This window comes from Acinonyx jubatus, chromosome B4 (genome assembly GCF_027475565.1).
Source record: "Acinonyx jubatus isolate Ajub_Pintada_27869175 chromosome B4, VMU_Ajub_asm_v1.0, whole genome shotgun sequence".
Classification (NCBI taxonomy): domain Eukaryota; kingdom Metazoa; phylum Chordata; class Mammalia; order Carnivora; family Felidae; genus Acinonyx; species Acinonyx jubatus.
Genome location: NC_069387.1, coordinates 138,913,773 through 138,941,554, shown reverse-complemented (window position 1 = coordinate 138,941,554; position 27,782 = coordinate 138,913,773). Strand labels below are relative to the sequence as shown.

The 27,782-nt window shown below is 54.2% G+C and overlaps 2 protein-coding genes and 1 long non-coding RNA gene across 7 annotated transcripts in view; 1 reads left to right on the top strand and 2 right to left on the bottom strand.

Annotated features, from left to right (window-relative positions):
* Positions 1 to 213, bottom strand: part of MOV10L1 (Mov10 like RISC complex RNA helicase 1) — a 71,882-nt gene extending 71,669 nt beyond the window's left edge. For both annotated transcript variants that reach the window (XM_027070392.2, XM_027070393.2), the window contains exon 1: positions 56 to 213. In XM_027070392.2, coding sequence (XP_026926193.2) covers positions 56 to 155 — 100 coding nt within the window. In that variant the 5' untranslated portion in view covers positions 156 to 213. The remainder of the gene's footprint in view (positions 1 to 55) is intronic.
* A 309-nt stretch (positions 214 to 522) lies between these two features.
* On the top strand, positions 523 to 26,814 carry MLC1 (modulator of VRAC current 1). 3 transcript variants are annotated; one of them, XM_027070395.2, is made up of 12 exons: positions 524 to 3,335; positions 3,713 to 3,956; positions 5,486 to 5,575; positions 6,963 to 7,016; positions 7,398 to 7,499; positions 13,634 to 13,732; positions 14,233 to 14,304; positions 15,224 to 15,340; positions 18,630 to 18,686; positions 19,332 to 19,454; positions 23,362 to 23,514; positions 24,663 to 26,814. In XM_027070395.2, the coding sequence occupies exons 2-12, from the start codon at positions 3,777 to 3,779 to the stop codon at positions 24,831 to 24,833; spliced, it is 1,218 nt and encodes a 405-aa protein (XP_026926196.2). In that variant the 5' UTR covers positions 524 to 3,335; positions 3,713 to 3,776; the 3' UTR covers positions 24,834 to 26,814. The 3 variants fall into 3 exon arrangements, with proteins under 3 accessions (XP_053055540.1, XP_026926196.2, XP_014941428.3); XM_015085942.3 differs by having other exon boundaries at positions 527 to 3,335; positions 24,759 to 26,814; XM_053199565.1 differs by lacking the exon at positions 3,713 to 3,956 and having other exon boundaries at positions 523 to 3,335.
* LOC128311005 (uncharacterized) lies at positions 17,857 to 24,543 on the bottom strand. Of its 2 annotated transcripts, none has more exons than XR_008288933.1 (4): positions 23,959 to 24,543; positions 23,075 to 23,561; positions 22,250 to 22,516; positions 17,857 to 21,878 (listed from the first exon to the last, which is right to left on the bottom strand). It is a non-coding gene; the product is annotated as an uncharacterized LOC128311005 (long non-coding RNA). The 2 variants fall into 2 exon arrangements; XR_008288932.1 differs by having other exon boundaries at positions 23,973 to 24,543.
* Positions 26,815 to 27,782: the final 968 nt, after the last annotated feature.

Below are 27,782 nucleotides of genomic sequence, written 5' to 3'. Positions count from 1 at the left end.
CAGCTCGAGCAACACACCCCGGGGCACCCAGGCCCCGGGCCCTACCCCCAGGCACCTTCCGCGAGCTCGGGCCCCGGCTGCCCGGCCTCCTCCCCCTCGGCGCCGTCCGCCCTCCTCCAGAAGAACGCCACCAGCTTGGCCGCGAGGCGCAGCATGGCCCTGCCACCTCTGTAGGTGTCCTCACGCGGGCAAGCGGTCCGCTGCCCAGGACCAATGGACTTGTCGCGCCTGCGCCTGCGCACCCGCTCTCTCCCTCCCCCCACCCCCGCTTTGAGACTTCGGCCAATGGGCTCTCTCCGCCCGCGCCTGCGCAGGCGCCCGCCGTCTCGGCCAATGGGGTTGCTGCGTGCGCCACGACCGTTAGTAGTCGGTGGTTGGCCGTTGGCGACCGTTGACACGCGCGGCTCAGCTAGGCGAGGTGCCAGGTGGGCGAGAGGGCCACGCGCTGTCGCGCGGTGGGCGGGGCCTCTTGCGTGCGCGCGGCCTACGTGTCCGTCCGCCTCCCTTCAGCGCGCACGTCTCCGCTGCGAGGAGGTTCTGTTTCCGACCTTCTGGAGTGCGTAGTGCGCCGCCAGTGGAGTTTTCTCGAATGCTGGTGGCCGCGCCCTTCTCCAGTCTGGGGCTGTTGGTAGGAGCCGGTGTCCCTGACTCTGCCGCGCCGACCGCCCCCTGCGCCTCCGGGCCAGAGGTTCCCCGACTTCATCCGTCTCTTCAGAAAGCGTGCGTCTCGGTGTCGGTGCGAACTGTTATTATTTCCTGCCTTTTGTTTTTTTCTCATTTAATTTGTGTTTTTCTAACGTCTTGAGGTGACACGGAGTTCTGGAACTTTCTTTTGCTCAAACCTAGGCATTTCAGGCCGTAAGCGTGTCTCAGCTCGAATTCGGCCGCATCCTCCAGAATGTGACCCGTAGTTTTGTTTGGCTTCTCGCCGCCTTTGTGGGTGTTGCTTCGAGTCCTGGGGCTTCCTTGTCTGCAGGAGCAGTGGTTGCCTTCCGGGTGTTGCCGGCCTTCGTGCCGGGGTCGGGGAACCCGGGCACTGGCGGCTCGGGACGGCCCTCGTGGTTCCGCCCGAGCGCGGTGTGAGCGGGGTTCCTCGTCCGCGCGGTGAGGACCCCGCGCCCGGAGCATGAAGGAAGCCCTGCTGAGTCCTGGCCGTGCACTGGGCGCTGGGGACACCCATGAGCATGAAAGGGTGCCAGGGCCCCCCCGCGGGTGCGCGGGGTGTGCAGCGCATGCTGCCCGCCGGGGGGCGCCACGGACGGGCTTCTAGAGCGAGGGTGACGCGCAGCAGGAGTTTCCACTTCCTAGGACTGTCCCGTGTGTCCGCCAGCCTGGATTCGGGACTCTCCACCCCAGCTTTTCAGTGCGACCACCTGGATGCCCAGCGGAGCCTTCGGTCTCATGGCGAGAAGGACGCTGCGGACCCTCCCTCCGCACCTGCTTCCCCCAGTCTTGTGAAGGGTCAGGTGGGACAGCCGCACCTGCCCTGCTCAGACTGAAGCCTTCCGCCCCCCTGAACTACTGACCCTCTCGCCCCACGTCTTGCTGACTGCAGATCGTGTTGGCTTTTCAAGCTCTCCCCGAAACCTGGCCGCTCCTCGAAACCGCCTCTGTGCCCCACCTCAGTCCCGGCCAGCACCTGCTCTCTTGTGGCCTGTTGTCCACCCAGCAGCCGCTTGCTCCTCCACGCAGAACCTTCCGGCACGTCCATCTCAGAGTCCAAGTTAAGGTTGTCTCCATGCCCACAGGTGCCTCCTATCTGGATGCCTCACCTCATATGATTGCTTTGTCCATCGTCCTCCAGCCTGGTCACCTCAGGACCTTTGCATCCGTGGCACCCTTGCTCCAGCTCTCTGCGAGACTCCCCTCTTTGCCTTCTGCATGTCTTTGCTCAGATGCCTCCTCAGTGAGGCCTGCCCTGACTCCCCCAAGCAGCAACCCCCATTCCTTCCCTCCCCCACCATAAAGCACACTACTTATCTTGTGTGCTTCTGTCCGGCCATTAGAATGTAAACTCCAGGCGGGAGGGACTGTGGACTGCTCTGTTCCTTCTGTAAGCATTCATTGAAGGACAAGGGAAACGTTGAAACATGAGTAGGATCTGAGGAGGCAGGGAAAGGAGGAAAGACGTTTTAGGAACAGTAGTGTATGTGAAGATACCGTGGAACACAGGATTTGTTCTGAACGTTGGTATTGCCACTGGAAACAAGGAAGCATTTTTCAAGTGACTAGGACTCCAGGGCCTTGAGTTTGCTCCACAATTTCTGACTCAAGGCAGCTTGCATTTCTTAGGGGTAGAACAACCTTGGAAAGGCACAGAAATGGTGAAATTTGCTTGACGTTTTCTTCAAACAAGAAGAAACACCAAGGGTTCAATCTCGCCGCACCAATTCCTACTAATTCAGTTATCATTTAAAAGGGAGTCCGTAAAGAAGTTTGGGAGGTTTTTCAATCTGTTCAAAATCCCTTCTTAACTTCCCGGGTTATAGTTTGTGAAAACTCTAATCTTTGCTTGGTGGAAAAGCTAAGACAACAGAGCATCCCATTATGCAAAACCAATGCCTTTGCTCAAGCTTTATGTGGATTTGCAGTTTGAGGAGCTGGTTTTTCAGAATGCTTTGATTCGAGCTACTTTATGGCTCCCATGTCAACAAAGAAACTGTCGCTGTAACTGTCAGGGCGCCAGTGTCTGGGCGAAGCATACTCCCGTCCTTTTTCTTTAGCAGAAATAAAAGGCACAGCAGGACTGCTAGGGCTGCCCACGGGAGCCAATGAGTCAGAATTCCAAGCAGTTCAAGGGCCACGCCAGCCATGTTAAACGTGCAGATGTGTATGTGACCTCGTGAAGAAGGTCTTCCTCTATGATCTCAGAGCATCGATGGAAGAAAGCTGCTTTGAAGGGTGTATGACAAGGTGTTTGGATAGTAAGGTGTTTCAGAAACGGACACCCAGCACTCCACCCTGCCCGGACTGGGTGCTTCGTGTTGTGCTACTCTTAGGTACACTTCTTTCCTGTGAGATGCCTGCCGTGGCACCTGTGTGTGACCCAGCTGCCATCAGTGGAACTGAGGGACCCCTTAATTTTTGGCAGAGTTGAGACGGCACGGAGCAGTGCTCTGAGCCAGCAGTTACACAACCACCGCGGAACTTTCCAGGGTCACTCTCTTCATCTCATTGAAATTCAGGAAGCGGCACTCCTTCCCCTGGCTTAAGTGCAGTTTTGCTGGGCTTTTGTTCCATTTGTGAATAGTTCTTGCTGGAAGCCCCGGGCAGGATGACTTGGTAACGGCCCCTCACCCAGAGACCAGCCCTCCCAGCGCCAGAAACCACCGGAGGTAAGCGTGCCCACGTTAAATCGCTAAGTGTGTGTGTGTATTTTGTGGTCTCACCTTGAGCAATTTAATGTTCTTTGATAACCAGCACGTCATGGAACTCGTAAGTGTAGCTGCTAATGAGTGTGAAGCTTGAAATGTTCTGGAGAGCCCGGAACAGTGAGGCACTTAAAACCTAAAATTCCACCCTGAATCCAGACCGTTCAGGGTTGTTTTACTGGGAAAGTGATTTTACTTATAGACTTGGGTGCTAACTTTTTCTTCAAACTTGTAGCATCTTGGTATGGATGGTGTTTCTTTTGCTGGAAACAACGTGCTTTAATTAGAGTTGTTTATTCAGTTGTTGAAAATAAATGATAATTTTGTTACTGGTAAATAAGCGGCAGCAGAGGTGACTCCAGAGCTCCAAGTGCATCTGTTGTGTGGCTCTGTCCCCTGAGCACCATGGCACGGGATGAGCAGTGCAGGGAGGAGCTCAGTTATGACCGGATGCCCACCCTGGAGCGGGGAAGGCCGGAGGCCGGGAGCTACACCTCAGACGCCAAGCCCAACGACCTTCAGCTGTCGACAAGGCTGCCTCCATGCTTCAGTCACAAGACATGGGTTCTCTCTGTGTTGATGGGGGTGAGTAGCTCTTCACCATCCACCACGAGGTGTCTTCTGCTTTGGGTGCCATTCCCAAGTGGCCTGGGAGAGGGCAGATCCTAGGTTATTTCTGCTTCTGGAGAGTCTCATGTGTGCTGATGTGCTTACTTTGCTTATTTTTTCTGAATTATTTTTCTCGGTTTGCGAATATTTACCACAATAGCCCTGTTGGCCTCTGGCTGTGGCTTCTCTGTGTCCCACCAGGGTTGGGACAGTCCATGCTGACCATCTGCTGTTGGGGTAGCCTCCATGGCCCTCCACTCCTGGTGGGGGGTGGTCTGGAGTTGCCCTGCAAAGATGGGAGGAGGGGCTGTGCTCTTAGGGCAGACCTCTGGCAGACTGAACAGTGGGTCAGTGTCCCAGGATGGGAAGTCAGGGCCATGGAGCAGGAGAAAGCCCAGGGGCTGGAGGGACAGGGTCAGCAGAGAGCTGGGGGCAGACCTGGTGCCAGGACATTTGCCTTCAGACATGCTTGGGTGTGCACTTGACCCCTAAAGGGGTCATTTCAGCCTGAGTGCAGGCTTGCCTGGGGCTGGGCCATTGGATGCACCTCTCTTTAGGCAGGACCCCAGGTCTCCTGTGCGACCCAGGCTGAGAGCCAGGATCCTGGTGGGGACCTCGCCCCTCACCGGGCTTCCCCAGGCCACCCTGCAGCACCCCCAGTGGTCCTGCCCACCCTCTCCCTGAGCTGTGACCCTGTCCTACTGAGACTGGAACCCCCATCTGTCTGGGGTGCAGAGCAAGTTCCTCGTCCCTGTTCCTGGGGCTGACATCACACAGCTGCTCAGCCTCCTCGCAGTCCCAGGGCTCTGGACTCTGTGCGCTGCCCACAGCTGCCTGTAGCCAGGGTACTTAATCCTGCTCCTCCCCTCCTCACTTAGGTGTGTACCATGGTCTCCCTGGCTCCCCAGGCCCCTGTGTCCCAGTGCTCCCGTCACAGTGGGGCATTCATGACTTCCCCCCAGTCCAGACCCTTTGTCTGAGTCGTTTAACACTGACCCCTGCCCCACAGCCTCAGCCTCTGTAGTGAGTTTCTGTCTCTCAGACGTGACCTGAGGCCTGGGTGTCTCTTGGGCCTGCAGCCCCTGACTTGAGCATTTTCCAGCTGTCCACTTGGATTAGCTTTGCAGAGAGCATGGGGTGGGGCTGTTTGCCAGCCCCCGAGGCTGGCCCTGAGTGTGGGGGGTTATCCTAAACCCCCTGAAATTGTACGTATTGGGGTAAGGGTGTGTTCTGGGGAGAAGTGCCGTTTTTGCTTTAAATTTCAACAGAGACCTCTCCCTCTCTCGCCCAAATAAATGTTGAGGCCCTTAGTCTGGCGCTGGAGGGAAGAGTGGGTCATGGCCATTCTTCAGGGAGGAGTCAGGTCTGGCGGAATCCAGGCATCAAAGTTGGCATTGTACAAACTGTTGAGTTTGACCCAGGAGGCAGTCAGAGGACTAGTTGTTTCGCTGTCTGATTTTTCAATGTGCCTGTGTTGTAACCTGAATTGTGCTGCTATTTTGCAGAGCTGTCTGCTTGTGACTTCGGGGTTTTCGCTTTATCTGGGAAATGTGTTTCCTTCCGAAATGGATTACTTACGTTGCGCTGCAGGATCGGTAAGCATCGTTCCTCAGTTGCATCTTTTAGTACCGAAATTTGAGGTTCTGAGTTTCTTTGCTCCAAAATTTGCTAGTTGGCTGTCCCTTACTCCTCATTAAGAATGTCCTCATCTGGGGCACCTGGGTGGCTCAGTCGGTTAAGCATCTGACTTCGGCTCAGGTCATGATCTCACACTCCATGAGCTCGAGCCCAGGGTCGGGCTCTGTGCTGACGGCTCAGAGCCTGGAGCCTGCTTGGGATTCTGTGTCTCCCTCTCTCTCTGCCCCTCCCCTGCTCATGCTATGTCTCTCTCTGTCTCAAAAATAAATAAAAACGTTTAAAAAATTAAAAAAAAAAAAGAATGTTCTTACCTGACTTTAGTTTTAAATGAGATTTGTTACTTTTGAAAATGATTGATGTAGCAAGTCTGAATGTCACTCCATAGAGTCCCACGCAAGAAATGGCACTTTGATTTTTAACTTACAGCTGCGTGTCGCTTCGGGCTGTCCTGTGGGCTGGCAGGGAACCTGGCTTCTGCCCTCTTAGGACAAAAGTCCTTGCAGAAATTTGACCCATTTCCTACTGTTCTCTCTGGAATCTTCTAGGTGGTCCCTTGTCACTACTGGAGCAGTCCTCCTTGGGGAGGGGGTCACAGTGATTTCTGACCCCCATGCTCGAGGACAACACTGACCTGGGATGGGTATCTCAGCCAAGTCCTTGGTAGTGCCCTTTACCTTCAGAAGGGACAGGCTAGGGAAGCAGGTCACATGGTCCCACCAGCTCCCCCTCCCCTCTTGGAGGCATAGCCCCTGGGGCCCCCTCATCCAACTTCTGCTCTGCGTCCTGCAGTCTCTGGGATCCGTTTCCATGGCGTGCTGTGCTCACTGCGGGGTCTGCAGGGGTCGTGTCACCCACAGGGGCAACACCTGGCATGGCCCACAAGGCCCGAGCTGATGCCCTTCCCTTCACCTCCCCACTACCCTGACACCTTCACTCTTGCCTCTTTCTTTACTTCTGTGGGGATCAAGCCTCCTAGTGACTCTGAGACCCCTGTTTCCACATTCTTCACATGTAGATGTTTTTCCCTTTGGGGTAATTCTTGAGGTAAGATGAAGTCTGCTCTTGTGCAATTGGTAGAGGTGACAGTTCGACGTCTAAGTGTATTTAGTGAGAATAGGTTTCACTATCTGTCTCTTTCATCTCTTCAGAAAAACATTTTCCAGAATAAGTCATTTTGAAAGTCACGGGACCTTTCACCATTGCCAACGCTCCTGTGCCCAGTTGACTGGTGGCACTTGTTTGGCTGGCATGTCTTGGGTCGTTCTGGAAGCTTAAGCCTTGCAGTGCAAGTACAGATGTCTAGGTGATTCGCCCCTGGCTCACGGAGCTCTGATTTCTTTTCAGTGCCTTCCCTCGGCAATTGTGAGCTTTGCTGTTTCAAGGAGAAACATCAATGCGGTGAGTCCGGCTTTCTGTGCGGTCTCTGCAGATGTGGGGGCAGCAGTGTGGCTTTGGGCCGTGGAAGAGCCTCGGATGGCAGAATGCACCAGCAGTCTGTGGACCCAGGAGGCAGGCCCAGGCCACCTGCAGGGCTGAGGGGCACCTGCGCGCGTGTGCATGCTGGGATGTGCCTCCACTGCCTGTAGCCCTTGTGCCCCCCACTGCAGGGCTTCCTGGAATACCCTGCCTCCTGCCCCTGAGGGGCTGCAAGGGACCCTCCCTGGCTAATCCTTATGTGTATGTGTCGTAATCTTGGGGTTTTTAATTACCTAGAATTTGATTCAGTGATACCTTTATGTTAGTTATGCAAAAAATAGTGAACCCCTGTTTTTTTTCCAGATCCCTAACTTTCAGATCCTGTTTGTGTCCACGTTTGCCATCACCACTACATGTTTAATCTGGTTTGGATGCAAACTGGTTGTGAACCCCTCAGCAATAGACGTGAGTCACTGGGTAGTGCTGTGGGTCCCAAACGTTTTCCTGTTTTCTCCTGGACATGTCTTCCTGCTGATGCAGATACCAGGGGTTCTGGTCCCACTGAGTCTGGGCCTGAGACAGTGCTGTCATGGGGTTGACACAGTACATGTGTGTCATAGCTCTGGAGTCTAACAAATTCTGAGAATTTCGTTTATGCTTTTGAGAATTGTCTGTATTTGATTCTTGCATTGACTACAGCAGATGGATTTATTGATAGTATTTCTAATGTCTCTTTGGCAACGTATTTCATCAAATTTGTGATGCTGTTGATTGGAAGTTAGACGGTTACTTTATGAACCACTAAGAAAAACGGAAAAACCTTACCATTTAGACTATGATGCCAGAAGAGAATCCCAGTTTCCTAAGAAACGAAGACTCATCAGAGATACCTCAAAAAAAAAAAAAAAAAAAAGCCTCTGTTTTGTGGGAAATGTTGAACTCACTATTTTCAAGATCAGGAAAAGGATGGGGGGCCCGAGGAAGTCTCAGCCAGGCCTGTAAGGCAGAAACATGAACACACGTGGACCCAGAAGGGACACTCACACTGACATTGTCTGCAGAAGAGGGGTTCCCACTGACTCCACCTTAGAATTGAGCACATGTGGCAAGGTTGCAAGGTGTGAAAATCAGAGTAAAACAATTGTGCTAGCAACAGAAGACTTTGGAAATGTAATTTAAACACAGACATTATTTTATAGAGACAAGCCTGTGAAGTTCCTGGGAATAAATGAAGCAAAAGTTTTGTGAGGCTGTTTTGTAGAAAATCATGAAGCCTTACTGAGAACCGGTACTTCTTCATTAAACCTTCATTACGCCAGGACTTCGTTAAAGTCCCGGCTGAGGGCCGGTGAGGGCGCCTCTCAGTGGGTCCAGAGCAATAGCACCTGTCATCAGGACCCGACACGTTTAGTGACCAAGGGCCAGGGAAGGCAGCCTCTTGACAGCAGGCCGGGTACTCAGCCCACAGCCAGGGGTTACTAAACAGCGGTCCAGGAAGGCAGGGGAGCCCTCCTGGACCAGGCTAGCCTGAAGCCACCCCGCGTGCGCCAACCATAGTCCTGGACTTGCACGTAGTGGTACTGCGCCCTCGTGTTGGAGCCTAGCCAGGGGAGACGCAGGGGCACACGCTGGAAGGAGGACCTGTCCCAGGGTGTGTGGGGAGCTCCCGCTGCAGATCTAGGGCACCGGGCTGCCTCGGGCACTCGCCGAGGAGGAAAGCCCAGTGCCACCAGGCAGCTGGAGTGACTCTCAGCCTCACTATAATCAAGAGGAGGTAAATGAAAACCGTAAAGAGTTGCCATTTCAAGCATCAGATGGGCAGAAGCCCCAGGTGCTTGCCTCCCGTCTGGGGCAGCTTTTACACCCTTTGGAAACAGTCCGGCATCTGCAGGTACGTTCCGAAGAAGCACACGCGCTGTGACTCCATGTACACACCCCCGACAGTGCAGGCCTTGGAGATAACACTTGCATGCTCGACCAGAAAGTGTGGCTGCTAGCAGCACTGGGCATCGTGGCAAAAACCCCAAACCAGAACACATACTCGAATGCCCACGTTGCCTAGGGCAGTGCCCCCGAAGACCGCAAACAGGTAAATAAATGCTGAAAGGTGGGTGAAGCCGCATGCCACCCGGCCTTCTCCTCAAGTGTGGCCGTGGCCACAGCGCCACCTCTCCTGAAGCTAGAACTCCAGTCCCCACCGTGCCCAGGCCACTGTGCCAGAATCCATGGGTAACCAGGCCCTCACATAGTTCCTGTCACATGAAGGTCAAGCCACACAGCACTGAAAGTGCTGTCTGTGGCACTAAGGACGCGTGGCTCCAACGTCCGAACCACCGGTGTCTGGGGGCGCGTGCGCACGTACACGTGGGGAAATAGAAAACCACACACGGGATGGGACCCTTGGGACTGTGGCTCCCACACCCCTTCTCCCTGCTCGTGCCGGGCCCTGGATCCTCAGCCTCCACCCAGCTTCCCCACACGATGTATGCAGGGGAGCCCTCCTCCCCCACACGATGTACACGGGGGAGCTTATCTGTTCCTGCTGTTCTGCCTGCACTTGGGGGTCCATCCAGCTCACGATGAGGCTGCTCACCGTTAACACTGTGCCACATCCACTGTGGGTTCCCCCATCTACCCAGCATTCTTTAGGGGTAGATCCAGAGGGTCACCTGTGATGCCCCACTGCCGGGAGCAGGTGCAGACACGTGTCTGCAGGGGTCTCATATACCAAGAGGTGCCGTCTCCCTGGACTCACTTGTTCAAGAACAGGGCCCTGTTCTCACCCTCACTGCATGCGCAGGCTTCTCAGGGCCCAGACCTTCCCTACGTTTGGGGTCACCGATTTTCTACTGTGTCCAGTCAGATGACTACAGCGGGAGCTGCTTGTTACTTCCCTTCATGTTTTCTCATCACTGATGCTTCTGAGCACCCCCTCCTCTGCTTTTATCTTCTAGCTTCCTTTGCTGTTAGTTGCCTGCCCTTAACATCGGCTTATCTGTAGATGGAGGTTGTCTTTCTCTCCTTGAGTCACAGAACTTGCTTCCCCCCCCACACACAGTGTGTCAAATTCCCACGCAGAAGTGATTTTGCCACTGTTTCTCACCAGTTTGTCTGTTACTGGGCAACACCATGCTTTTTATGAGGATGCCCTGGGCAGGCCTTAATGTCCTGTGGGAGAGCCACCCCCCCCCCCCCCCACTTCACAGCTGGCCTCTCTGACTTTAAATAGATTTTAGAATAGGTTTACTGAGTTCCTCAACAGCTGCACCTGGGATTATGCTATGATGATTTTAAGTTGATATAGTAATTTTGTGAAACTTGACATCTTCGTTATGTTAAATCATTCTACCCGGGAGCATAGATGGTCTGTATTCACTCAAATCATCTTCTGTGTCCTGTATTAGGGTCTTAATGTTCTGTTTATTCTTGGTTAAGTAATCCCTAGATCATTTACAGATTTTGTTGCCAGTATGAATGGTGCTTATTTTTTAAGTTAATGTTTTCAGATGAATTATCAGAATGCAGAGACAGGGTATTGATTTAATTTTTTATTTTGCAATATTTTAAGACTCAATCATTTGCACAAATACAGAGAGTTCCTGTGTGCCCTTCACCCAGCTTCCCCAGATGACAGCATCTTACATAATCAGAATATGTCAAAACCAGGAGATTGACGTTGCTGCTATGTATTCACTTAAGTACAAACCTATTCAGACTGTACCAGTTTTTAAATCAAAAGGGAATTTTGTCAGTAGATCTTGTGTTTGGAAACCTTGCTGAACTCTCTTATTCTTCATAGTTTTGTATTGGTTCTTCGGTGCAGGTGATTACATCCTCTGCAAACAATGACCGTGCGAACATCCACTTCAGTGCTACCATCTTTCCCTTTCTCGGTAGCTGTGGCAGGGTTCCCACCGCAGTGGGAACCAGTGGGGCGTCTCTGTCTCATTCCTGACTTTAAATGAGTTGCATCGAAAGAGTCTCTGTTAAATTCTTGATAGGTAACTTTTGCCAAATTGAAAATGTTCTCTTCAAGTCCTGGTTTGTCATGAGTTTTTCATTTTAAAGATATGATTATGTGTTGAATTTTAATAGTTTGTTTTTGCATATGTTAAGATGACCTTTCCTCACTTTATTAGATGGACAGATGTTTCTGGTGTTGAGCCTTTCTTTCCTGGAATAAACCTTACTCAAACACAACAGTATTATTTTAGATAGTCTTGACAGGGTGACTAGCTGGTATTGTGTTCAGGTTTTCTGCATCTCCTGGGTGAAATGGGCCTAGATTTCCTTCATCTGGTTTTAGAGTCAAGGCTACACTGGCCTCGTAAAGTAAGCGAGGCAGCACTGATTTCTTGTGTTTCAGAACGACTTGATAGAATGAACTGCTTCTTGAAAGTTGGGTAGAACTTGCCTGTGAAGTCCTCTCCACCCAGAGCTGCTGCTGAGGGAGGGCTTCATTATTAGTATCGACGTGTTCTGTGTCGTCTTGTGTCAGATTTTCTATTTTATTAAAAGTTCCTCCAATATCATCCAGTTTTTCAAAATTACTGGCACGTAGTAGATAGTGATATAGCTCCCTATTTTATTTTATTTTATTTTATTTTTTTAACGTTTATTTTTGAGACAGAGAGAGACAGAGCATGAACGGGGAAGGGTCAGAGAGAGGGAGACACAGAATCCGAAACAGGCTCCAGGCTCTGAGCCGTCAGCACAGAGCCCGACACGGGGCTCGAACTCCGGACCGCGAGATCGTGACCTGAGCCGAGGTCGGACGCTCAACCGACTGAGCCACCCAGGCGCCCCAGTAGCTCCCTATTTTAAATGTGCTCCGTTTTTAGTTCTTTCCTTCTCTCCCCCACCCCGCCCCCCCCCCCCCCGAATTTAATTTGTGTCTTTATTGTATCTCATTCTTTTCCAAGAACTAGCTCTTGGGGAACCTCCTTTGGTTTGTCTCTGGTTGCCGTTTTCTCTTTCCTGGAGTCTGTCATGTCCTTGCTCCCTGTGTTTTTGGGGCTGCTCCTCGGTCGGTCGGTCGGTGTGTCGGTCAGTGTGCTACACCCGTCATGGGCTGAAAGCCCAGCCCGGCGGGGGTGCCTCTGGCCCTGTCTCTCAGCTCCAGCTTAGGTGCATTCCAGATTTGACGTGACATGGATTTTCATCGTTGTTTGGTCCTACGTGTTTTGGTCCCTCCAAACCTACTTCCCACCCACTGTCTCCCTGTCTGTCCAGGAGGTGGCATAGGTGGGCTGGTTCCGCTAGCACTTTGCCTTCTGGCCTCCGTTGGGGTCAGCCCATGAGAGACTCTGGGCTCTGAGCCTTCCCCTGGCTCTGAGCCTTTTGGGGGTGTAGTTGGATGGAGGCTGGGTTCTCTCTCTCGGCCACTCCTTCCCTGCCCTTGTCCTCAGTAGTCAGCACTACCCTTCCAGGTTTCCCTTCACCCTGGCCCAGACTTGAGAGCTATCCTCTCATTAAATCTCCTCTAGCCCCTCCTCTTGGGTGTCCCTCTCTTTCTCACCAGGACCTTGATAAAACAGACATACGGGACTGTCTTTCACAGTCTTCCATTGGTGGTGGTTTTCCTGATTATGTTACAGTCAGAATGCCCAACCTGTAGTGTAGGTTCTTTGGAATTTACCAAGGCTTGTTTTGTGGCCTAATAGATGGTCAGTTTTTGTTAGGGTTCCACCAAATACTATAAAAGAATGATGATTCTCTGTTTTCAATTTTGCAGGTAGAGTTCTATAGATCGAATAATGAATTTCGTTTGATTTTAAACATAGGTTTTATTATCACTGTGGTCTGGGGAGGCCAACAGATCAGGGGACAACTGCCATCGGAAAGACAGCTCATCACTCACAGGTCCCAAGGGGAGGGGGCACGATGTGCCCAGGCTGGGGGCCACAGGGGGAAGCACCAGGCGGTCGGGAGGCAGAATGGGAACGAGAGAGGGAACCTTTCCTGTGGGTGAGGCAGGTGCAGGCTTAGAACTGGCTGGTGTGAATCACGTCCCTGGGCCCCAGGGATCCCCTAGTTGTCGGGCACCTGCCCGGGGTGGTGGGGGCAGGTGAGGGAGGCCCTGAGTGTGGGAGCCCCACAGAGGGGGTGCTGGGCCAGGGCTCCATATTGGCTGGTTTGCAAATCCTATAGTTAAATTTACTTTTTTTAGTTTTTTATTCATTGGTTACGAATACAGAGATGGATTCCTTTAATTGCCAACACAATTAAGACATGGAACAGTTTTATCACCTCTGAGGCCCTGTTCGGTTTTTGGCAGTTATGCATAGGGCTATGTAAAGGTGTGCGGGTTTTCAAAACGTCCTTAAAGACCCAGGGGGCAAACCACTAAGGAAGGTTTAGATGGGTGAGTAGCCTCCAGCTCAAAGGCCACAGCAAGCCCTTGAGCTAAGAATGGTTTAAACAAAACAAAAGAGACACACTTGAGTCAGAGGGGATGTATGGCCCCTGTGCCTGGCATCTGGCCTTTGACAGAAAAAGACGCCCAGAGCTTTAAACAGGCGTCTAAGCCTCTGTCTACGTTTACAGAAGGAAAAGGGAAGAGAACCAGTCTTACAGACCTTTGTGTTCTTTTTTGGCAGATAAATTTTAATCTGGTTCTTCTCCTTCTGTTGGAGCTTTTCACGGCAGCCACGGTGATCGTCTCAGCACGGTCGAGCGAGGCGTATTGTAAGCAGAAGGTGGGTGCAGCCCTGCGCCGCACGGGGCATGCAGCAGGCCCCCCAGAACACTCACCCATGCACACGAGGGTAGGCTGCCCCAGGGCACCGCACGCGGCCCCAGCCCGCCAGGGTCTCACGAGGCCGATGGCCTCAGGAAGGCAAGGTAGAAGATGCGACACAACCTGCCCATGGTGCGATTCTGATCAAGTACCGGTGCCCCATCATTTCCCGTCGAGAGACCAGGTCTGCTAAAAGTGTCACCTTGTAAACTGGGGTCACAGCAGCTAATTCTGTTTTCACATGCAAGGAATAGGTCAAGTCTAAAGAGCCACCAGTGGCTCCCACATGCTAGTAGTTTAGAACCCGGCCGAAGTGACAGCCTGGACGTGGCCAGCCAGTGCCAACAGCCTGGGCAGTGGGCTGCGAGGGTGCACCTCTCCCTCCCCACCCCCCCCGCACCCCCCTACCACAGCACATGTAAAGTCACCGGGCCAAACATTTTGTCTGTCTCTCTTTAGGGTTCCATGTCAGATAGCACCAACATTTTGTATGAAGTGGCATTTCCTGCTCGGGTCCTGAAATCCTATTCAGTAAGATAAACTTTAAATTTTTCCTTCTTATTTTATTTTATTTTATTTTATTTGGGAAAGGTCCATGGTGACACACTGTCCTGAGTGACATCTGCCATCCACAAGGAATTCTTAAGTTCACCCTGTCACTCGGAATTGTCCTGCTTTGAAGGATAGATCATGTGGCTGCCCTCTCTTGTAAACTGTATTGCAAGTCTTTTATGTGTTTCTAGCTTGTTTCTTTGGTTCACTTGTCCTAATACTGTGGAAGATGTGTTAAGCCCCCTGGTCTGAGCATAGTGCTCGTGATTTCTGTGTGTGGTTCCATAGCTGTTTGCCATGGGTTTTTGGGGCTTTGTCATGTACAAGTTCACAGTTGTTTCCTGTTCTCACGATTACTTAGCAAATCTGCCCTTGCTGATGGCTTTTGCCATAAAGTCTGTGTTGACTGGTCAAGTGCACAGCTCTCTTTTGGTTAGCACGGGCAGGCTGTGTCTTCCTGCCCTGACTATCAGCTTGTCTCGTCCCTGTGTTCAGGATGCTGCTGTCACAGCATGGGACTGTGTCTCATCCTTCCCCCATCTGTCACCCTCTCGGTGGCCTCACCTGTGAGTCTGCGTCCTGCACTGCCACGTCTGTACTTTGTTTTGCCACCTTTCTGTTTCCTAGTCTCCGTGCCTTCTCTTGCTTTTCCTGCCTTCCTTTGAATTGATGGGAGCTTCATCCTTTCTTCTCCCACTTTTTTCCTTTTCCAGTAATTTTGAGTTGGGAGCTACGCATTTTTTGGTGTTCTTTTAGAGATCATCCTCAACATTTCAACATAGGGCCTATGGCTACTTTGCCCTGAGCTCTTTAGAACATCCTCTTCATGTCCCCCTGCCCACCTGCAGCATGAGAGACACTCCCTCGGTGGCCCTGCCTATGTGCTCTGTCCCTCCAGGTCATCGAGGTGATTGCTGGCGTCTCTGCCGTCCTGGGTGGGGTCATCGCTCTGAACGTGGATGATGCTGTCTCGGGACCACACCTCTCCGTGACGTTCTTTTGGATCTTAGTGGCCGTGAGTACACCCTTGTGGCCCTCATATGTGCGCGGGTCACCCGGCCCCTGGCCGAGCCCTGGCTACTGTCCCCAAGACAGTCACTGCCAGTCTTGGAGCTCAGCTTTGGTGGATTTCAGGCAAGGGAGCAGCTGGAAGAGAAGAGGGTGGAAGGTGGCTGCTGGCAGGCCAAGCAGGACGCTTCTTGGCTGCCGTGCCAGGGTCCTTGCTGGCCCCACAATTGGAGGAATTTGAGAATCAAAGATAAAATGGGTCAGAAGGTTAACTTTTTTTTTTTTTTTAATGTTTATTCTTGAGAGAGAGAGAATGAGAATGAGCTGGGGAGGGGCAGAGCGAGAGAGGGACACAGAATCTGAAGCAGGCTCCAGGCTCTGAGCCGTCAGCACAGAGCCCGATGCGGGCTTGAACTCACAGACCATGAGATCATGATCTGAGCTGAAGTTAGATGCTCAACCAACTGAGCCACCCAGGCACCCCTGTTAATTGTTTTAATGCGAATCGATATTGTTTCATGTTTTTATGTTACTTTTTCTTGAAGAACGAAGAATCATTATTTTACATTATTTTACATCAGGTCTAGAATACGTAACATATTGTTTCCCAATGTGTGTTTTGTAAAATGTAATATGTTTATGCTATTATTTTATATTAAATATTGCTGTGGTAAACTCCCAGCACAACGTTTCGTGCGTGCATGATAAGTGCCCGATATATGTGGTCACTGTGTTACATATGGCTCGTTCATCATTTTATGAGCGACTAAGTTTGTTTGCACAAGTTAATGTCGTTTAGTGTTTAACGGAAACGCAGCCCGTGGAGCATCTGACCCAGTGCCTCCCATTTGGGTAGGGGCCTTGGCTGGTGTGGGCTCCTCCCATCTGCATGGAACAGTTCAAAGCAACCCCTGCGTGCCTGAAATCCTACAGTCAAGTGACACATCCCAAACACCTGCACCCTGTGCTTCCGGGCATCGTCATCCCATGACTATTTTGCAGTGTCACTGTGTCACATGGTGATGCCTGCGGGAAGGGCCTGGTTTGTCCCACCCTGCTGTCCGGGGTCATCCTGGATGAACGACTGAGACACAGCATATGCAGCTCGTCCACATGCTCTTCTTCCTGATGCTGCCTCGAGAGGGTGGTCTTTGTCCCGACCACATGTGCATTCAGCTGCGGGAAGGCCGAGACTGGCGTGGCTGGGCTGCAGCAGCCTGTGTCGGGTGCTGGGGCTGGACTCCTGCTGCGTCCTGGGGCTCAGCAACACTGGGGGTGCCTGTGCCCAACCTTGCTGAGCCCTAGGTACTCCCCGAGGACTGGAGCCTGGGGAGAGAGAGCAGGCAGGGAGGCCGTGGGATGGGGTCACGCACCTGGTCACCCGCTGCCAGTGTGCAGGTGGGACTCACAGAGTGCTTGCCTCTGTGCCTGCTCCAGTGAGTGAGGCTGTGAAAACGGCGCGTCTGCATGTTTAACTTCTGAGGTGACATGGAAGCACTTGGAATTATGTCCTTGAGTGACTGAGGACGGAGACCCAATATTGCCCTAAAGCTTATAGTGCAGAGCTACTTGCCTGAACATCCACCACAGAGGCTGTGGCCGTCTCCCCCACACCCGGCCTCCCTGGCCCTTTGTCTGCAGATGCTCCTCCCTCTCTGCCCCGGGGTGGGAGGGTCAGACAGCTCTACCTGCCCCAGTCCTGGTTGGAGGAGACCGTGGAGAGGCCAAGGACGTAGACCAGGTGGGGGTCCAGGGCTTGGGGCCTGGCCGAGAGCCTGTCCCTGCAGCCTCCCTAGGCCTGGTACGTATCTGTATACGAGCGGGAGTGTATCAGCTGCCCTCCTCCCCATGGGCCAGTTTCCTGCCAGTCCAGGGGGTGGTAAGCAAACTTGGGCCCCCACCCCGCCACGTTTGTTGGGGCCACTCCAGTCACTTCCTGAGTGGCTGTTCCACATCCGCAGCCCCTCCTCTGCTTACAGCCATAGAGCCCTGATGGAAACGCCAATCTGGGGGGAGGTTCCTGCATGGATACCTTCACCTCTTGCATTCCTTAGAGCGAGCAGACTCCCTGGGCCAGGCCCACCCACCCCTGCAGCCATACCCACACCCCTGTCCATAACGAGCTTATCTGTCGCACCCACACCAGGGCCTCCAAAGTGCTGCTCTCCCCGCCATCCTTGGCCTGCTCCCCTCTCAGCCCTCTAGCTGCTGCCGGGGATCTCGTGGCCTCAAGGCTGCCTCTGTCCCACTCACCCTCAGGCCAGATTCCTGAACAAGTATAGATGTCCCCCCCGGTGTCCAGGGTGCTGAGATCCTCCCACGAAGGGGAGGAGTCTGCTGCCACCCAGCGTGTGGTCATTTCCTTTGCTGTGCGTGTGGCCAGGTAACTAGACCTTGGATGCACCTGGGCCCATGGGCTCAGTGGGTTTAATAGGTTCAGCACTCGGCACCTTGGGAAGGACGTGCCCTGCTATGCTTCCCTCTCTGCTGGAATGGCGTGAAACTAAGTCAAGCTTCTTAAAATAAGTGGAAAAAGACGTTTATTGAGTATAAAGAGGAAAGGGCCCTCTTAGTGGAGGAGAGCCACTGAAGAGCCCACCTAACCGCTAGGTCATAGTGTAGTGGGTGGCCTGGCGGGGAGCCATGTCTCCTGGGGCTCCCTGAGTCTGATGATGAGGAAGCACCAGACTGGCCCCAGCTAATGCCCGTCTGCAGCTAGCTGGTGTGCTCTTCAGGACCTCTGCATCTGACAATGACCTAGGTCTCCCTGGTCAAGGGGACTCATAAGCACATTGTGATCACTGATTGCATCCTAAACCAGGAACAAAGAACACGTATGACAGGACATCACTAGGGTAGTTGGGAGAATCTGAATACAGATAACACACATAATCCGTATGACATTTCCTCAGTGTGATGCTGAATTGAGATGGTTCAGGAGAATGGCCTCAGTTTCAGCAGGCACACGCACGCATACTCAGGGCAGGTGTCCCCGATCTCAGCCGAGGTGGCAAAATGTCACAGGCAGCAGTTCCGGGACGTCCCGGCCACTCCTGGTGTGGCTCTTGCAGCTTCTTTGCAGACGTGCATTGCAGCCATGGAACAGAGCACATGAGGCCTCGGAGAGGCCACCCCGCTTCCCTCTGGCCCTTTCCAGCCCTGCCAGCCCCCTAGCCAGGAAGGCAGCCTTTGGCTCTACTGGCCACAAGGATGTGCCCATCAAAACAGGAGCACGTGATTGGAATTAACTTCCTTGACTGTCACCTCTGAAATCTTTGTGTTTTGTTTTCTCTTAGTGTTTTCCAAGCGCCATTGCCAGTCACGTCACAGCTGAGTGTCCAAGCAAGTGTCTGGTAAGTGAGGCCCTGTCCCCAGGTACCAGGGACCTGCTGTGCACTGCTAGGGCCTGGCTCACCCCTTCCCGGGCTGCCATGTGACAGGGCTCTCCCCCACGATGATAGGGCTGCGGGGCTGAGCCTGAGAGGGTGCCGAGCCAGGGGCGGCCTGGTGAGGGCTGTGTGGCACTCTGAGGGCTGGAAGTGAGCACATCTGGTGTGAAAGGAGAGTCCTGTGACTCAGCATAGGAAGGACGACACCTGGTCCTTCCGGCCCATCCTGAGTCTTGTCAGGTCTGTTGTTTGACAGTGACACCTGAGTTCGTGCTTTATCAGCACCTGCATGCAGCTGTGCGGCCTCCGATGTGGGTGGGGTTTTAAAAGAACAGGGTTTAGGGCAGCGGGAAGGCCGGCCGTTCGTTTGTGTTGCTCTTTGAACAGAGTGGTTAGTTGTGCGCGAGGCAGGGGATCTGGTGGGACACAGCCACGCGTGGAGCTCATGGTGACCGAGTGTAGAGAGCCTGGTGAGGGCCTGGTGCTGAGCCCAGGGCCACGTCCACCCTCCCTTCACGTTGTGGCAGACGTCCACCCCTGCCTGTGCAGACAGCGGCTCCCAGGCCCCTCGGGCCGGCCAGACCCGCGTTCTCACCTGCTTCCCGTCAGGTGGAGGTGCTGATTGCCATCTGCAGCCTCACGTCCCCGCTGCTGTTCACTGCCTCTGGGTATCTGTCGTTCAGCATCATGAGAATCCTGGAGATCTTCAAAGACTACCCGCCAGCCATCAAGGTATGCGTCGTTCTGTCAGAACCCTGTGGGAACCTGGTGTTGCTGCCAGAGGCTGTGTGGGAGGAGGGTCTCGAGGGACAGGTGGCCCGCGTGAGCGTCTGACCTGCGTGCAGCTGCTTCTGCATGTGGCACGAGGCCACGTCTAATTTGCTTCTCTGCGCGGACAGCCAGGTGTCTGCACTCCCTTCTCTGATGCCCATGCAGTCTTGTTCCGTGCAGGCTGCCTCTTCTTCTAACTTCGGGCGATTCTGCCTGGTCTCAGGCGGCCCTGCGTCCCACCCAGACACCCCTCCTTCATGATGCTGTTGGATTTTCTCAGCCCTTCTTCCTTCCGTTCTCACTTTGGAAGCTATCCTTCATCCAGTTGTATGAGAGACCTTGTTGGAATTTCCGTTGGAATCACAAGTTTATAGATAAACGTGAGGAGAGTTGGGTCTCTTTGCACATACAGCGTGCCTCTAACTAGAACTTGTCTGGGGTCTCTCGGCACTTCACTGTCTCCACAGGCTCAGACACACGTCACTAGGCTGGTTTCTTAGATGCCTTACGTTGTCACCAGCACGCGTGGTATTTGCTCCCAGGTGTTTTTCGTGGGCCATTTCCAATGTACAGAAAAGTTGAGAGAACACCGCAGTAAACACCAGGATTCTAAGTGCTTTATGTGTTGTGTGTACATGTGTGTTCATACTGACGGGTGGGACCATTTCTCGGGAGCATCTGAAAGTGAGTGGCAGGTGTGGGACAGCAGGACCCTTTACCTTAAATACTTTAACTTTTCTAGAAGGACTGCCTCTTACACACGCACAATCCCACCACGGCATGTGAGAGGCCCAAAATCATGCAGTGTCACGTTCAGTGTTCACAGACCGTCCCAAGAATGTGCCTCATAGGCTGAAGCTCGCAGAGCAGGACCCGCTGAGGGGCACAACTTGCCGTCGAGTCTCCCTCGAGTCCGGACAGTCCCCACCTTTTCCCCTGTGGCCCTGATAGTTTGGAGTCCTGGCCAGTGGTCTGGGAGAAGGTCCCACGTGTGGATCTGTTTCCTGTGACACCAGTGGGAGTGAGGCCAAGAGCACGTGCTGTCACCTCCCGCCTGGTTGGGCGGCAGCCGCCAGAGTGTTCTTGGTGGTGGCGGTGGGTGGGGCTCTCACAGGAGGGAGACAGCCATGGTGTCAGCCGGACACCTGCGGGTGCCTTGTCCCGACACCTTGTGCGGGGCCAGCCCTGGTGGCTGGCCCCGGCCTGAGCGCTTGTGTCACACCTAGGGGTGAAGAGAGGTGATAGACGCCCAGCTCTCCTGTCCCTCTTCCCTTCCGAGCACCGCCAAGGACTCACGGGTTTTTGTTATCTGCACAGTGCTGCTGTCATTATTCTCTGATGCTCATGTTGGCCAGCTGTGGCTGGAGGGAGCACCTTGCAGCCCGGTGCTCCCTGCAGTAACCCGTCAGCCTCTCCTTGCAGACGTGGGGGGTGACCCAGGCTCACCTCATCCTGCCTCGCCCCAGACCCACGCAGGCCCCTCAGAGGGAGGCGTACATAGACATCAAGATCTGAGGGCTGTGTGTGCTCATTCATACGGGGGCATCATTGCTTCTCAGCCTCCGTCAAGATCCTGAATTGATACTGTATTTCCGGTTCAGAATTACATGCTGGATTTTTTGTTGTTGTTGTGAACTTCTGTTGTTTTGTATTAGTATTCTTTTTACTCCAAAATCTCGTTTCCTGGTAATATTGAGGGTAGCTATTATTTTATCTTGTATGTAAAAATTGTCACAATTGCACCACCAACGTTACCACCAGCAGCACACCTGCCGAGCGAGTTTACAGCTCGCTTTCACCCCACTCAGGAGAGAAACAGCCCCCTTTCTGCGTGTTTGTAGTATTGATTTGATACCTGGTCGACTTCAATATTTTCTGTTTGCATTCTTCACATCGAGGACAGGAGCTTTTCTGTGTCCTTTAATTATACATGCACATTGTGACGCCACACAGTTTTCCCAGCCTGTCCCCAAAGGGTGGAGACGGATTGCTCCCAGTTGCTGCTGTTGTTACGAATAACTCAGTGCCCACGCCTGGTTTGGAGTCTGTGTGGTGCGACATTAGGACAGTGAGCTCGGAGAGGGGTTGCTGGGCCAGAGGGCAGACACATCTCTGGTCTGGGGAAATGGTGACGAGTCCCCCTCACGGGAGGCCCTATTTTCCGTCCCACCGCTGGTATGAGCACCAGCCCAGCACAGAGCGTTGTCACCCAGTGTTGTCACGTGGGTGAGCCAGCGTGCCTGGTGGGGCTGCAGTGTGCGTGTCTCTGGACACGAGACTCTGGGCCTTTGTGCCTGGTGGTTTTGGCATTTCTTTTCCAGTAAGCTCTGTCCCGTCTTTTGCTCACTGTCTAGTGGACTTTGAGCTTCACCAGTATTTGGGTGTCTTCTCTGTAACAGAAGATTTGGATAGTGGCTCCCACGGGCCAGCTGGTTTTCGTTCCACTCGTGATTTTTGTCGTGAGGAAGTTTTTTGTTTGTTTGTTCTTTGTGGTCAAATTTATCAACACATTTATTTGTTGCTTTGGGATTTTAAGCCGCAACTAGAAAGGCTACTACTTGATTTTGGCTCAGGTCACGATCTCACGGTTTGCGGGATTGAGCCTCAGTGCAGAGCCCACTTAGGATTCTCTGTCTCCCTCTCTCTGCCCCTCCCCTGCTCTCTCTCACTCTCTGTCTCAAAATAAATAAACATTTAAAAAGGAAAAGACGACTACTTGTGTGTCCAGTGGGAGTTTATCCTGGAGCATAAGGAACTCACCTTTCCTCTTCGGGGCTTCAAACACCCATCGTTTTCCTCGGTCATCTGAGATGCTGCCCGTATCACACGTTAAGCTTCTGTCTGTGTCTGCACCTGTCGTTCTCCTACATCTGCTGTCTGGTGCCGCCCTGTCCCGATTATGGAAGCTTTCGAACAGGCTTCGCCAGCTGGCGGGCTGGATGCCCAGTTCCTGATCCCTCTGCTCTTCAGGGTTACCTCACTTTTGTTGCGTGTTTTTTATGTAAGTTTTAGAATCAACTTCCCTGGCTCCAGAAAACAGTGGTTTTTGTTGTTTTTTTTTTCAAATGGGGCTTGTGGCTAAACTTCTACATTAGCTTGAGGAGAGGTGTTTCTGTTCCCTCCCTCCCTCCCTCTCTCCCTCTCTCTCAACAGTGACACAGTATGGAGCTGGGGGTTTTGTGTTATCATTTGGTTGCTTTGTGTCTCTGCCGAAGGATGCCTGCGACTGGGAGGGCTGGGTGCTCACTGGACCCTTTGCTCGCCAAGGCTCCCCCACGCCCCCATCCCCCCCTCTGACCCCAGGCACTCCTCAGCCCCCTTCCCTCCAACAGCTGCCAGCCTGAGCTCCAGGAGAATCTGCTGATGGTGTCTGTGCACCAGTGCCCAGGGGCCCCGTCTCCGGCTCAGAGCCCTCGTAACCGGTCACTTCACCCCATACGGACACCCTCTGTGTCACCGGCTCTATTGGTGGTGGTTACAGGATGTGGGAGACTTGACTGTGAGCCCCCGGGCTACCCACAGGGCTCCGCTGCTTGTGGGCCATTCTTATGGCATCTGTTAAACCCGGGGTGACGACTTACAGAATTGATTTCTTTGACTCCCACTCACGAGACAGAATGATTACTGCTCAGGTTCCTGAAATCAGCAGAAGTGTCCGTACCTGAAAACCTGAAATCGATTCACACCAACTCACTCAACTGCTCTGGGAAGGTCCTGGGGAGAAGGGGGGTGTGCGGGAGGAGGGGAGCTGCGTGCACGGCTGCCTGGGCTGGAGGGCGTGGCGTCTCTGGTGCAGGTGGCAGGCCCCGGGTGGCTGAGAGCCAGGGGCCGGGGCGGGCCGTGAGCTCACCGCCTTGTCTCCCACCAGCAATCCTACGACGTGCTGCGGTTGCTTCTGATGCTGCAGCTGCTGCTGCAAGCCGGCCTCAACACTGGCACCGTCATCCAGTGCGTGAGCTTCAAGCTGGGCACGTCCTGGGATGCTGCGCAGACCGGCCAGCAGGAGCGCCCAGCAGGAGAGGTGAGTGGCCTTCAACACGGTGATCTCCCCGTCCTTGTGGGGTGGCCCTAAATACAGATCCAGTCCTGAAAACGGTATAGACTGAATGCCTTCAGTTTTACTCCTGCGAACATGGATAGGAAGCTGGCCAGGATCCCCAGAAGCCACAGAAGTTCCTTCTCTGGCCCCTCTCAGGGGCATGGCTCTGATGGGAAGGGGTGCCCACTGAGCTCCCTATAGATGTGGCCTCAGTGATCTCTGTCCGGCAGGCTCTGGAGGGTCATGCAAGCCCCTCTGCCAGTCTCCGGGCCACCGGGTCTTGCCCACCCCCCACAGTTGGAGGGCTGAGGGGGCCAGGGTCTCCTCCCCAGGAGCTGCTGGCTCAGAGGTGTTTACGCTGTGTACTGGGGAGGCTGCCACAGGGTCCACGAGGGACACCGTGGGTGGACCAGACCCTCCTCCCACCTGGTACTACCAACCACGGGGCCTTTGTGCGAGTGTGCCTGTGTTCCCGCCGTCAGCTCTTCCTCAGCAACCCTGGCCTTCATCCTCTCCTGCGCTTTCCTTCATTGAAACCTGCAGATGGGGTCATTTCCTTGTTTTTACCAGTTAGGCCGGGTCTCCTGTGGGGATGGCTTGGCCCCCAGGCCCTTTGAGAGACCCACCTGGTTCTTTGCGGGGTCACCAAGTCTGGTGAATGCGTGCTCCCACCGGGTTCCAGAACAGAAGGTTCTAGAGGCTCTGGGGCCTGCAGCTGCCCTCCCTGTTTCTGGAGGTGTTTGGTCACCTTTGCCTCAAGTGCCCTCCTTCCCTGGGTGTCCCACCCCCGATGGTGCCTGCATACACGCAGGGCCGGACCCGGGGCCTTCTGTGTGGGGGCACCCGTCCCTTAGATTGATGGCACCATCTGTGGGTATGTTTTGGGCACCCACTGTATGTAGTTGCTTGCTCTGCCCTATGCTGGGACGCAGGCCATGTCCCGTCAGCTGTCAGGCAGGTGCTCACCCCATGGCAGCCTGCCCCCCCGCCTCCCCCCCACAGCCCACCCCTGCCCAGGCTGTGTTTCTGCGGGGACCGGGACAGAGGGGCTGGTCTGTGGGAGGGTGGAGGAACGGGGGCCTCTGTGTCCCCTCGGGGCTCCAGGGCTGTTTCCTGTCCTTTTTTCACAGGCTGAGAAAAGCTCTCGAGTTAACAGAGCTTTCCCACCTGCCTCCTGCACTCGGGTGGCCCCCGGAAGAAATAACACTTTGCCTGTTTGGCCACAGGTGTCCAGAAGCCCCCTGAAGGAGTTCGACAAGGAGAAAGCGTGGAGGGCCGTCGTGGTGCAGATGGCCCAGTGACCGTGGGGCGGGGAGACCGAGGCAGGAGCAGGGCCCCTGCCTGGCTAGTTGTCTTGAAGCTACCACTTTCTAACTTGCCCTTCACCTTCATCCAGGCCAGGCTGCAAGGTGGAGTCTTCATTTCTTTTAGTAGTTTAGTTGTTAAATAGGCAAGTGTTGACCATTTTGTGCTTAGGAGTCTTTCAGTTCCTCACCCCCAAGGCGCCACCGCACGCACCGTGGTGTGGGGCTCTCAGGTGAGGAAGGGGCTCGTGCTGGAGCCAGACCCTCCCGGCACCGACGCCTAGGCAGGCCTTGCACGTGCGGCCAGCCGCCCGTCTGCTCCTTCTTCACCTCGCTGGCTTCCCGGGCCCATTCTTGTTGAGCACTTACCTTAAGCAGTCGACAGCCGGGCTGTGGATGGCCCCACGTGGGTCTTACCGACTCGGGCGTTTCTCTCTGGAGACGTGTCTGCCAAGCACCGTCTCTGACCACAGAGCAGAGCTGTGTGGGGAGCCCCTTCTCCGCAGGACCGTGGTCACAGGCAGCCCCCACACCCACGGCTGTGCCTGTGTGGCGCTCACGTGCCCGAACTTCTGCCCTCTGTCTTAGACCGAGCCGTTCCAGAAGGACCCTGCCCACTCACTGGTGCCGGTGATGTCCGTGTCATGTGTGATATGCAGAGCCCAGGTCAGCAGGGGCTGTCTGCACTTGTGCTGGGTGGTACCCAGCTCCTGAGCCCTTTTGTCAACACCCACACTAAGAGTGACCCTGGCCACTGTGACAGCTCAGTGTTCTTTGGGGTGGGGCCAAAGGTAGAAACTTGGGCCACGTTTCTGGGTCTCGTTGGCTTTGGTGATGCAGGTGGGGCTGGGCCCCCTACCTCCTCTCATGGGTTCTGCTGGCACTCCCATTAACATTCTCGAGACGTGAGACAGATGCCCCCCAGAACCCTCATGGGGGTCATCACTGGGCATTCTCCAGCTCCCTCCATTTCCTGACCTCACTTACCTGAGGTCCAGCCCAGGCCACGGGTCTCTTCCATCTGTCACTGCCCCTCCTGCCAGACAGCGAAGACGGTTTGGGTGTGAGAATAACATTTGCTTCAGTTAAAATCACCGCCAAGAATTGTGTGCTGTCTCCTTGTCCCCTGAGCATACCTGGAATTTTCTGGAAGAACGATTAGCTTTTCTCAGTTGACATGGGCACTGGTAAGTCTCCAGTGGGCGGGGAGCACCTTCTGAAAATGGAAACGTTCATGGTTTCAGGAACTGTCTTGGGGCCAGTATCTGCATTCACAAGGCTGCACGTGCAAGTGGTTGTGTCTGTCTGCTTCACGTGAGGAGCTCAGCGGTTGTGCGGGAAGGTGCTGACGTGTGCTCTTTCCTGTAGCTTGTTAGGATTGGTGGGTGCTGACTGGGTATAGACCTGGGGGGGGGGGGGTGGGATTCAGGGATCCTCCCTGGTTTCTCATTGCTCAGCACGAGTGACTGGCTGCCAGGGAGTCTTCACAGCATTCACGGCAGGTTGGGTCGGGAAGAAGGCAGAAGAGACATGGGAAAGGGGGAGAGTGCCAGCCGAGGAGGCATTGTCCTCAGCCAGCCAGCCCCTGTCTGCTGTCCTTGGCCTTGTCCCCAAGTAAGCAAGAGCAGGGGAGATGGCTCTTTCCTGCACACATGCAGGCCCCCCGGCCACAGTCGAGGTCACTTCCCCTTCCTACAGCTCCCAGGCGAGGAGGCCAGTGGGGGGATCTGCTCAGGAGCCTGGGACGGGAGCCACGGAGACAGCACAGGCCACTCTGATATTTCCTTGGATGTCCCAGAAGTCTGAGTCTTAGAGCTGGAATTAGGCACCTAGGGCTTGGTACTGGCTTGCACTTTATTTCAGATAGAGCTTGAGAAATCCAGATAAATGGGGTTTTAAAAATGTACGATTCTTTTTCTGTCAATTTACATTTGTTTGATATAGTTTAATGACTCCTGAATAAATGCTAACATGTAAACGTGGCCTATGTTATTTTGAGTCCCTTAGGGATCTCTTTGTCCAGGGCTTGAACTGAGAGGAAATTATAGGAGGGCTGGTGGAGGTGAGGGCCACTTTTTAATTTGTCCGTGATTTATGTAATCCCTGAGGCCAGGTGGAGGTGGGGACCCCTGAGAGCCTAGTGGCTGGAGTGGTGAAGACTGGGAAGGGGCGCAAAGACCCCTCCCCACCCAGGGGAACTGCCTGCCGGCACTGAGTTGGCCAGAGCTAATGCAAAATGGGAGCCGAACCTCACTTTTGGGTTATCCTGGGAAGTTAAGTGCAAAATAAAGAAGCTTTAAAACCAAAAAAAGATGATGTTTCAGAAATTTCCTGCCAGCAAAGACCATTGATTGGGTGGGTGGGTCTTTCCTACTCCCCCCTCCCTCCATAAAGGCGGGAGGAAGGAGGACACGGAAGGCTGTGGAGGGATTGGGTGGCGTGGGATACTGGGCGCACTTGGAACACGTGGGGTGACGGCACAGGCCTCCACGAGTGAACCTGGGGACACCAAAGCCACCTCAGGTTCTTCTGCGGGATGGAGAAGCCGTCCTGACCACCCCGATTCCCCACAGCCCAGGAAGGGACAGCCAGTGTGCGGCCCCCCAGCCCTGCGTGTCCACCCTGGGGACTATGATCTCCCCCTCTGCTCCCCAAGCGCGGGCCTCTAGGGCCAACGGGAGTGAGGGTCCGAGGGAGACCTGGGGTGGGGTCCAGGGCCGGTTGTGACTCTTTCGAGTCTTTATGACTTGGGGGGCCTCTGATTGCCAGGGCGGGTCTGTGTGACCCCGACAACCCGCGCCGGGCGGGGCCGTGTGACCCCGAGCGGGGGCGGCGCGGCCACCCCTCCCCGTGGACACCATGGCCCGGCGCCCCGGGCCCCGCCCCTGCGCCTCGGACCGCAGCCCGGGCCTCGGTCCCAGCGCGCGCGCCACTGACCGCGGCCCG